Raw genomic sequence first — 12,228 nt, forward strand, 5'->3', positions numbered from 1 at the left:
ACCCCGGGTATCACTTCTGTGTCACTGTTAGACAGAGGCACAGTATACTAACCTCGAAAAAGGGCATAGCAAAATAAATTTAAAATGGGTGGCGAAAGCCAAACACATTCTGGCTAGGCTTATAAATGCCCTAGGGCAGATAGCCTAGTATGAACCTATGAACCTTCAGGATGCATACTGTCACATAAAAATGAACAGACAATCCAGAAGGCATTTACACTTCTGGCTGGGAGCCAGTCACTATCAGTTCAAAGCACTGCCCTTTGGCCTTACCACAGCCCCCAGGGTGTTCACCAAATGCATGGCAGTGGTAGCAGCTCACTTGAGACTGCACAGGTTGAGTATTTCTATACTAAGACAACTGGCTCATTACCACTCCAACCAAGCATCTTAAAAGCAAGAAATTAAGTACTTTGGACGTGTTTCCAACTAGGAATAACCATAAACTACAACAACTCACAGTTACAACCAACTCAAACACTGGAATTCGTAGGAACAATATTCAACACGACATCAGTGACAGCATCTCTTCTTCTGTCAAGAGTGCAGATCATCAGGTCGCAGGTAAGGAAAATAATTTGTTACACCAAAATTTCAGCTCGCTTGATTCTACAAGCCTTAGGGTCATTGTTAGCAGCCATAATTCTAGTTCCTTTAGCAAGATTTCACATGAGAATTCTTCAATGGATGTTAGCGACACAGTGGTCAATTCTTTATCATCATATGTCAACAAAAATAAGAATCACTCAGGCAGCATGCAAAAGATACCTTTGGTGGTGGATTCGATTACATCAGGTTTTGCAAGGTTCTCCTTTTATCCTCCCTCAGCCCAAGGCTATAGTGACCATGGACGCTTCCCAGATTGGGTGGGGGACACTTCCTGGGGAAAACAGTCCAAGGCACTTGATGCCCCAAAGAAGGCAATATGCATATTAAAAGTCCTTGAGATGAGAACAGTGCTCTTAGCGTTGCAGGCATTCCAAGACACACTCCCTTTCGGGAGAATTGCAATCTAGACAGCATGTCAGTCGTTTGGTACATCAGCAAACAAGGAGGAACCAGATCTTACCCCCGTGTCAAGAAGCCCTCAGAGTATGGCAGTGGGCGATCTCTTCCAACTGCTTTCTAATAGCAACATGCATTCTGAGGAAGTCCAGTGTGATAGCAGACAAACTGAGCAGGTCCATTCTACTACCTCACGAGTGGTCTCTCAGCAGGAAAGTGACAGATAATGATTTTCCATCAATGGGGCTAACCTTGCTGTGATCATTTTGCATCTCCCCTAAACAAGTGCAGCAACTTCTTTGCTATGATCTTTCCACGAGGGGAATCACCGTGGGATGCTCTACTCCGCGATTCTCTCTCTCTGCCTAACCCCCCCCCAATACTCAAATTCCTACAGAAAGCTGTCCGGTTGAAGTGCAAAGTTGTCATCATTGCACCTAACTGGCCTCAGCAAATTTGGTTCCCCTTCCTTTGACATCATCTACTTTACCCACCTTGGATTCTGGATCAGAGTTCAGACCTCCTGTCTCACCTGACAGGCATGATTCATCCAAATGTCTCAGATCTCAAGCTAACAGTATGGTTTCTCCAATTCCTTTAATAGCCAGAGAGCCAATGCTGTCTTCCCCTGTCCACAAGATGCTTTTGTCTTCCCATAAGGCTTCTACCAGAAAACTTTACAGAAGTAAATGGAAGAGGTTTGTGTTTTGGACAAAGCAGAAACACGTTGATCCTTTCCTCTGCCCCTGTACAAATTGTTCTTGAATTTTTGGCAACCATTTTTAATGAGGGAAGCTAGCTCCTCAACAATTAGAGTTCAGTTAGCAGCAATTACTAATTTCCATACTAGATTTGAGAATTCTCCTTTGGCTTCATCTAAGCTTTGTAAAGACTCCTGAGACCTCCATACAAAGGTTTTACTCCACCATGGGATTTAAATTTGGTGTTGCAGGCCTTAATTCATTCTCCTTTAAACCTACAGCTAAATGTTATTTTAAATTGCTGACATGGAAAAATATCTTTCTTGTAGCCATTACCACTGGTAGAATAATTTTAGAACTTTAGGTATTGTCTTCTAAACCTCCCTATTTGATTTTTCATAAGGATAAAGTAACATTATGTACAAATGCTTCTTTCCTTTCTAAGGTAGTGTCAGAATTCAGTGCTCATCATTCCAGTAACTTACCAGTCTTTTTTCCTAAATTTGCAAGTAAAGGGGAATATATGCTCATTTGTTGGATGTCCACAGATAATTACAGTTTTGACTACATAGAACAAAATATATTTAAAAAACTGATCAGTTGTTCATGCCATTTGTAGATTGTAAATTGAGAAAATCAGTTGCAAAAATTGACTGTAGCCAGATGGCCGATAGAGTGTATACCATTTATCTACAAAACGTTGGACCTGTCCTTACCAAGACCTTTATAAGACCATTCCAGTAGGTCCATGGCAACTACTTCAGTGTTTCTTGCTACGGTTTACATGGATGACATATGTGCGGCTGCAGCTTGGGCTATTCCTCATACCGTTATTATTCTTTACAAACTGAATCTGGTCTCGAGGGGTAGAGCAGCCTTTGGCTCAGCTGTGCTCAGGAATATCCTTCCTTAGAGTCCACCTGGCAATTTAGTTAACTGGGGGACTATGTCCCATTTGTTAAGGACAGAATGAAAATTGACAACATGAGATGAAGTTATGTACCTAAGCATAACATTCTGTCTGTGTTTTTCATTCTTCCTCCAACCCCCAACCATGGTGTTTCATAGTAAATTTCTGGAAGAACTGGTATGTATAAGGACAATATTGGAATTCTTATTGAGCCCCAGTTATGGTATGCTCTGTTATGATATTTATACTAGTTGTTTTACCTTTGTAAAACAGCAGACAAGACCTGAGGAATGTTAGGGGTTGGTGCGTTATGGGTAGAGAAGGGGCTCTAGAGCTTTTTGGTGATCACGAGCTTTAGTAATGGCTGAGTCAGATTCAAACCCATTTGTTGAGGAAAAATGAAAATAGACAACACAGATGGAATGTTATGGTAAGTACATAACGTTTTTTAAACTGATACATTTTGTGCATTGTTCTTCACAAATATTGTGTAGTGCTGTTGTCTGTGAATTACTCTACTTGCAGTTTTCCTTCTAAAACACTGCATTGAATTCTAAAAAGCTTTATTAGCATAGGTGCCACCCACAGGCTCTTGTATTTACGTGTTGTTCCAAAAACATTCACTGCTGGATAGCACAGCTTTGCACAGTGCATAGGCTGTCTGTGAATTCTAGAAATTATCTTCCCCAGGACATGAAGGATAGTGGATAAAACTGTTATTGATAAAACAGCAAACATTAAATAAATATGCAGCAAGTCTGAAGGTACACGTTTGTCCAAAAACTTATTTGTTAATTGTTTGCCTAGTTTTATCAGTAAAAGTATTTTTTTTTTTTTTTTAATTTTCATTCTGGATACAGTTCCAGAATATTTATTTTGTAACGTTTGCTGTATGACACCATACAGACTTTAGATTCTCTTATTTAGTTTTGCTTAATTCTTGTATGTCATTTTTGTCTGTTTTCTCTATTGTCAGTTTATGGCTGTTATGGTCAACGTCCATGCCAGTTTATCGTTCACTTTACTTCAAATGTTAATGCCCTAAACAGTGATTTTTGTGCGTCTGTCAGTTCCTGTGTTGTGCTACTGTCTGGTTGTGGAGATTTTCTCCCTGTGATGCTGCTAAAAAGGGGCCTGTATGTTAGCCCAGTCAACATATCACCATAAACAAAGGAAATAGTCATTTTTACTTGTCAGTTTATGGCCTTATTGATTAGTATTTTGCTTAAGTAATGCTTCTTGTTTCTTTTTTCTAACTAACTTAACTGATTAAATAAATAACTTTGAAATTATGCATTTCTTTGCAGACAATTGTTGAATTATCACAGGAACGAGATTATGCTCAGTCTTTGCCTAGTGTTCAGATACCCCAGTCACCCAGTGGCTCTCCAAGTATGAGACGCACTGAAAGCAGACAGCATCTTTCTGTAGAACTTGCAGATGCAAAAGCAAAGATAAGAAGGCTTAGGCAAGAGCTGTAAGTACCATTAATAAACATTGTTTTAATGGAAATGTAGAATGTGTATTGCAGCAGCTTTTTATTACCTATAATATGATGCCAGTGAATGTATTTTGTTGTTCTTAAAGTACAGCTTTGCTTAAAAATCTGTACTGGATGTTTACCAGAGAGGTGTTTTAGTGTGTAGGCAGTGCCTTGATTAAAACAGTATTGATGTAAGAAGGCAAATAGCATTTTCACATAAATTGAATAAAATGACAGACATTAAATCTCTTGAAAAGGTTAACACTAGAGAAGTTATACAGTAGAGTCAATTATCTGAACTAATTGGAACGTAGGGGAGTTCAGATAATCAAACATACATTGAACTGGATAAAAAACTTTTAAAATCTTGTTTTTTCTGCATGCAGGGAATAGACTTTTCAACCATTCAGCAGTTCCACGGGACAGTAAAGAATATTTTTCACACACAGGATGGAGGCTCTAAAAATGCCCACAAGTGAATATGTATGACGTTTACATATTCATACTTGATTTTTCCTCCCCGAAAACTTTGGAAGGCTGTATTCAGATAATTCACGTTTCGAATAATCGACTGTACAGCCTTTTTTTTTAACCAAGCGCAGTTTGAGACAATTTTTTTTTTCTTATAATCACGCTTACAACCTGTTTGACCCATTAATCCTACTGCCATGCCCTCTGTTATTGCTGAAGTAGTGGGAGACTAGTTATTTGTCAGGTGACTTGTTTGCAACTGGTGGGGAATTATTTTTTACATTTTATGCTAATATTTCTATGATAGGTGGTAAGTGTTCAATGCGGCATGCATCGATGCTGATGCCATTGATGACTCTTCACCATCATTACCATTTTTAAATGTGCTTACTGTTTTTCATGCAGGCTGTGCAAATAGTTATGTGCCCAGGGCCCTTCTGGGCTCCAGTAGAGGATTATTTTACAGTGGAAAACTTTGCTTTCACCTTCAATCCTTCATACCAGAAGGAAGAAGAGCTAGCCACTAGCAATCAGACATCTTTCTTAAAAATAACATTTCCAGCCCTGAATCTGATACTCAGACTCCAGGACTTGCACTTAAAAATTATACACTAACTTTTCATATTTTAATCACTAGTGGCAGACTGTATCTGTCATACATGATTGTATATCTTCAGATTAAGACCAGTGCTTTTGAGACTCTTGAGTAGTGTAGCAACAAAGGAGAAAGGAGAAAGAGACATTACAGAATGCTTTTGGCTTGTGGATCAAAGTCAAAGCACTGTGGTAAAAAGTACAACAGAACAACAAAACCAGGAAAATATTCTGAATGGGAGGTGAGGAAGACAGAATACAGTCAACAAATCCAATGTTTAATGTAGTTCCAAAAACACAGTAGATAAGAAGATGAGCACTTTCGTCCTGATTTCCCCCAAGACTTAATCAGAGAGATTCTAAGTCACATGTCGCAATATTTAAAAAAACAGCTTAAAATCATGTGGAACAGTTAATTAGCTGTCGTAAAGTAGTACAAGCCTGATTGCATGAATCAGATTTTTTAACGTATAAAAATTTTTTTCATTTCTTTTAAAACAAAAGGTTAAAATTTAAAAATTGACAAGTTACATTTAAATATAAAACTTTTAGCAATTTTCCCTCTCTAATTGTAAAATACTTAAAAATAATCATATCAAAAAAATAAATCATATGTTTGTAAAATATATAAAATATAGGAATACGTTTTAAAACCTTGTAATACCCTGCCAGAACATTTAATAGAAGCGACATAGCTTTCAAGTTAGTAAATCATTTGAAATGCTGATTAAATATAAATAATTAACGATACATATTTACAGTAAAGTATTAAATAATGAATTATAAAATGACGACTATTGCAGATGTTCTTCATGTTTCACTGTTGCAGTCATTACATTTGGGTTATCTGCTTACAGGTAGCCCTCAGTCGGCCTGATTAACAAAGTCTTGGGTCCTGTGTCGGTTGCTGTGTCCCTTCTTCCATGACGTCAGGTAGTCAGGGGTATAAAACATGCAGCTGATGCCATTACACCAGTCTTTCTTGCTGTGCGGTGCCCAAAGCAGAAGCAGTTTGCAAGTGCCGGTCGGCCGACTCCTGAAATTTTTCAGAACCAAAGTCTTCAACTAAAGCCAAGTACCCTGTTGGGGAAACTTTTCCTTGCTCCTTACCGATGTCAGTAAGAGTTAATAATTGCATTACTTGTGGAAAGCAAATACCTCATAAAGATTTTCATTCATACTGTATTCCTTGCCTAGGCCCTGACCACGACGTACCTTGCTGTCGGTTTTGTACTTTATTTGATCAACGCACTTTAAATATTTTGGTTCTCGGTTTAATTATCCAGAAATGCTGTTGGTTAGCCAACCGACTACCAGGATTCCAAAAAAACACAAAGATAAAGACAGAGACAGGCCGCCGAGGTCCAAAACTGCCGACGACGCTTCTCCTAAGCCAGTCTCCAGTTCGCCGGTACTCAGTGAGGAGCTTTTGCAGCTCCCGATACCTGCTACTTCTGATTCACAGGCCTCTTCTGAGACCTATTCTGAGTCCGGTGCCGGGAGATGCTTCAACTATGGAACCCGCAGATGTCTCTACCTTGGATGGGTCCGGAGCCGCTGTGCAGGCACCGGCTTCTGAGGATTTATTCAGGCCTATGGACTTGCATATTAAACTGATGCCGCCTCCTTTACTTAAGCCTAAATCTCAATCCATGCCTAAAAAAATGACACCCAGGCCACATGCTCAGGCCTCTATGCCTAAAAAAACAAATGGTAAGAATGGCTGAAGATCTAATAACTCTAATCAGGGGAAGCCAACCCCCCCGCCCTTTCTAAGAGGCATAGGACTGAAGTTGATTCTGAATCTTCTGATTAGGATTCTGTTTTTTCTTATTCTTCTGATAATCTGGATTTGCCCTTATCTACTTATGAAGATTCTGATGCAGAGGACTCCATTCCCTCTGCTTCCCCTCTTGAGGTTTTTTCTTTTGAGGAAACCTTACGTACTCTAAGGGAGCATTTCCACTGTGAAAGCCAGGATTTTTCTGAATCAAAAAAGAGGCTTAGGGATTTCCTTCTCCTACCTCAGCATAGGCCTTTAGCTATTCCTCCTGTACTAGACATTGTTGATGATGCTTTCTCAGAATCTAGTTTAGCCCCTGATTCCCTGCCTCCTGCTCCCAGAAAACCTGACAGATACTACAGGGTCCTTGAGTCCCACAAGTTCCTTTTTAAAAATCCTATTGCAGATCCAGAGACTATTTCACAGGGGCCCAAGGACATTAAGGCTTCTACTGCTAAAAATCCTACCCCTTCTGATAGAGACTCCAGGGCGTTGGATAGATGGGGTAAGAAGGTTTACACTTCTGCAACCTTGGCCATTAAGGCTTTAAAAGTATCAGCAACATGTTAATGGACTGCTTAAACAGAAAATGATGTTGATTCCTGACTGTGTGGAAAGTAAAATATTACAGGATTTAATGCATTCTGCTGAACAGGTTGGAAAACATACTTTGCAATGTGGTTTTGATTCATTAGAGACCTCTTGCAGGGCTGCTGTTACTGGGTCTGTGCTCAGAAGGCATGCTTGGCTCAAGGAGCAATCCTTGCCTGATCATGTTAAAGCTAAATTGTTGGATGCTCCTTTAAATCAGGACTGCCTGTTTGGCAACAAGGTTGAGGAAGTTCTTAAAAAGATGGAAGATAAAGCTAAATCTATGCAAACTGTTAAAGATTTTTTACAAGTTCAGCCTCCTAAATTTAGTAGGCACTGGCCCTCTAAGAATTGGTCCTTTCCAGCCCCTTCCAGGTCTTCTCAAACCAAACCCACACTCGGCAAAAAACCCAGGTTTCAGTCCCAGGGGACACACAGACCTAAGCAGTGAGGGGCCTCCAATTCCAAGTCCGGGAATAATAAGACTCCCCCTATGGTAAACTGTCTCAATGACTTCCTTTTAAAATTTCCAAGCACTTATCAACTGACTGCCCCTTTGCAGGGAAAGATTGCTCCTCATTCAAAGAACTGGGAACTCATTACCCAGGATAAATGGGTTTTTAATATAGTGTCCCAGGGATACAGATTTCACTTCCACACATTGCCAACACCAAGCGGGTGGCCGGACCTACCCCCAAATCAGTGGACAGAGGCCTAAAAACAAGTACTTTCTCTCTTGAGCATGGGGGCTATTCAACTGGTACCAGAAGAGGAAAAGGGACAAGGTTTCTACTAGAGACTTTTCCTGGTATCCAGAAAAGACAATTCATGGCATCCTATCTTGGACCTGTCTACTCTAAACACCTTTTTGAATATTCCAAAATTCAAGATGCTGACTCTTCACCAATTACTTCCTATGCTAGGCAAAGATGCCTCGTTGGCAACACTAGATTTAAAAGAAGCATACCTACACATCCCAATCAGGGAATCTTGCAGAAGATACCTACGCTTCAAAGCAGGCTGCAAGCACTATCAGTTCTCTGCACTGCCCTTTGGCTTATCTACTGCACCCAGGGTATTCACAAAGTGCCTATCTCCAGTTATTGCATTTTGCAGGCAAAAAAATATTCAAACATACCCATACCTGGACGATTGTCTAATTCAGGCAGAAAGCCAGGACATACTTTTGAATCATGTGGCCTTTGTACAAAGGGTTCTAACTTGTCTGGAGTACACCATAAACGAAAATAGATCACACCTGGTACCCTGTCAACAAATTATATTCCTGGGAGCAAGCTAGAATACAACTTCCCAGATGGCTTACCTCATGCCAGAGAAACAAATTCATTTGACAAACTACTTCAAACAAGTGGCCACAAAAACCATGTTATCTGCAAGACAAATACTGCAAGCCTTGGGGTTCATGGCCTCCTGCATTCTTCTAATTCCATATGCAAGACAGTATATGAGGAAACTACAGTGGTATCTAAAAAGCCTATGGTGTCAGCATTCTCAAGACCTGGAAACAATGATTCCTATCATACCTTGCCTACGCCTAGAGTTCCTTTGGTGGGCAGAGGCCTGCCACCACAACGAGGGACTACCTTTCACACCACCCCCTGCCGCCCAAACCTTAACAGACGCATCAGACTATGCATGGGGAGCTCACCTGGCAGGGAAGTGCATTCAGGGCAAATGGAACCCAAGTCGAATGCACCTGCATATCAGTCAAAAAGAAATGTTAGCTATTAGCTGTACAGAATGCTCAGACAGCCTTCAAGGACCACATTCTTCCAGGACAACTAATGGTAAAGATGGACAACACCACTGTTATGTGGCACATAAACAAACAGGGCGGTACACATTCTTACCCCCTCTGCAGATTAGCTATGGCATTGTGGAACACAGCCTTGAGCTACCAAGTGCACCTACAAGTTCAATTCCTGCCAGGAAAATTAAATACACTGGCAAACGGACTAAGCAGAAACCTCATGGACCCACACAAGTGGAAACTGGAACCAAGGATTTTCAACATGTTGACAAGCAAATGGGGGAGCCCAGATATAGACCTGTTTGCCTCTCCCCAGAACTACCAATTGGATAAATTTTGCACAAGGACACCCCACAAACAAGCCTGGAAAGTGGATGCTCTGTCATTCAGCTGGAAAAACCTATCGGCCTATGCCTTCCCCCCACTGCCTCTGCTCTCCAAAGTACTACTAAAAATCAAACAGGACAAACCAAGGATGATTTTGATTGCTCCAGACTGGCTGCGCCAGCACTGGTACACCCTCCTGCGCAGTGTGTGACGGTTATCTCTCTGGCACCTGACTCAGACTCCTCCTCTGTTCTCTCAGCAGGAAAACCAGATTCTGCACCCTCAGCTTCTAACACTGAACCTTGCAGCCTGGTTAATTACTTAATCTCTCCTTTACCATCCCTCAGCAAACCTGTGATGGATATCATTTTAGAGGCAAGGAGGCCTAGTACTAGAAAATCTTATGCTCAAAAATGGAAAATATTCTGTGCCTGGAACCAATCTCAGGGGATGAGCACAGCAGCGCCCAATTTACCTCAGATTTTACAATACTTAACTGAGATGCTTCACAAGGGCCTGTCTTTTTCCTCCATTAAAATCCATGCCTCAGCCATTTCACCTCATTATAACACAGAACTCACCCCTCTTCTCTCATCCACTGCTCAAGCAGTTCCTCAGAGGGGCCAAAAATTTGAGACCACCCAGGAGAGCTCCAACCCCAGCCTGGGACCTTAACTTTGTCTTGGAGAAACTCACCCTACCTCCTTTCGAGCCAGCTGCTACTGCAGACTTAAACTTTCTTTCTTGGAAAACCGCTTTCCTTTTAGCAATCACTTCAGCTAGAAGGGTATCTGAATTACAGGCCCTTATGCCAGTGGAGCCTTTCATCATCTTTCATGCGGACAGGGTGTCCCTCAGAACCAATCCATCCTTCATGCCCAAGGTGGTACCCTTTGTGGCTCTTAATCAGTCCATTCTTTTGCCAACCTTCTTTCCCAACCCACAAAATAAAGGGGAATGGATACTGCATTCCTTAGATGTGCACAGACAACTTGGATTCTACTTGGAAAGGACTAAACCTCTAAGGAAATCTGAACAACTGCTGGTGGCATTTGCTGCAAGGGCAGAGGGGAAGGCTATTTCAAAGCAAACCATTTCTAAATGGATAAGCCATTGCATTCATTTCTGCTATAAGCACCATGGAAAACCTATCCCCCAGGGGATCAGACCTCACTCCACCAGGGCTGCATCTACCTCTACAGCCTTTCTCAGAGGCGTCCCTACCAGGGACATCCTAGAAGCTGCTACCTGGAGTTCTGTACATACTTTCACCAAGCATTATCATTTGCCAATTTTCTCTAAATCCAGAGCTGGCTTTGCCACTGCAGTCTTTGCAGGGCCTTATAGCTGACCCTAATGCTATCTAGATTCCTCCTCCCAACCATAGCTTTGGTAATCTACCCAAATGTAATGACTGCAACAATGAAACACGAAGAACATAGTACAGTTGTGTACACTTACCATAAATGTAGATGTTCAAGTGTATTCACTGTTGCAGTCCTGGTTACCCTCCCTCCAGCCCCCTAACTTCTTTTGGCTATACCTCTACTTTCCTTTACTATGCTTAAAAGCCTTTTTGGTGTATTTGCATTTTTGTTGGAGGTATATCTTTGTGCTTTTATATTTAATTGCTTCCTATTAGGGGGACACCTGATATCTGGGGCAAGAAAAACTGATGTAATGGCGTTGGCTGCATGTTTTATACCCCTGATGACCTGACGTCATGAAAGAAGGGACAGCAACTGACGCAACACCCAAGACATTGTTAATCAGGCCAACTGAAAGCTACCTGCAAGCAGATAAACCAAATGTAATGACTGCAACAGTGAAATACACTCGAACATCTACATTTATGGTAAGTGTACACAACTGTACTTTGTGGAACTAATAAATTAATATACTGGTGATTCAATCAGGATTGCAGTATTCATTCTGTTATACTTGATTTTAAATATGTATTATTAATTATTTAAGCAATAACCCATGCCTGGGTGTGGGTAATGCTGGATTTTACCCACAGTTGGTGTGGTTTGGTCACGAGGGCGAAGCTCAACTGGCAAAACAAAGACAACCGTGGGTAAATCCAGCATTACCCCATACCCAGAAGTGGGTTATTGCTATTATACAATGACATTATTTAAGGGAAAAAAATACTTACTTTTCTTAAATAATGGCATTGTATAATGCCTCATTGCTGCCCTTCCCCAGCTGTCCAATATTCTGCGGCAGTTCTGATGTACTGCACATGTGTATGATTATGCAGTACATCACTGCTGTGTGTGGAAGCAATGGAGAAAGGAAGATTTCTGTTGCTTTTTAAAAGGTGTCTTGCTATGTTAAGAGTTTAACATAGCGAGATATCTTAAAAAAAAAAAAGCAACGGAGATCTTCCTTTCTCCGTTGCTTTTTTTTAAAGCTGTCTTGCTAAGTTAAACTAGTTTAAAACAGCTTTAAAAAAAAAAGCAACAGAGAAAGGAAGCTCTCCGTTGCCTTTTTTTTTTTTTTTTTTTTTTTTTTTTTTTTTGATATCTCGCTGTGTTAAACTCATTTAACATAGCAAGATAGCAGTGGAGCTCTTCCGTTCTCCGTTGC

The 12,228-nt window shown here is 40.8% G+C and overlaps 1 protein-coding gene across 4 annotated transcripts in view; it reads left to right on the plus strand.

The window, feature by feature from the left end:
- CCDC88A (coiled-coil domain containing 88A) overlaps nucleotides 1-12,228 on the plus strand; it is a 4,373,054-nt gene that overhangs the window by 1,459,229 nt on the left and 2,901,597 nt on the right. For all 4 annotated transcript variants that reach the window (XM_044055294.1, XM_044055285.1, XM_044055303.1 and 1 more), the window contains exon 8: nucleotides 3,924-4,093. In XM_044055294.1, the coding sequence (XP_043911229.1) occupies nucleotides 3,924-4,093 (170 nt within the window). The remainder of the gene's footprint in view (nucleotides 1-3,923; nucleotides 4,094-12,228) is intronic.

The sequence above is a fragment of the Protopterus annectens genome, chromosome 1.part2 (assembly GCF_019279795.1).
Source record: "Protopterus annectens isolate FY-2018-M chromosome 1.part2, PAN1.0, whole genome shotgun sequence".
NCBI lineage: Eukaryota > Metazoa > Chordata > Ceratodontiformes > Protopteridae > Protopterus > Protopterus annectens.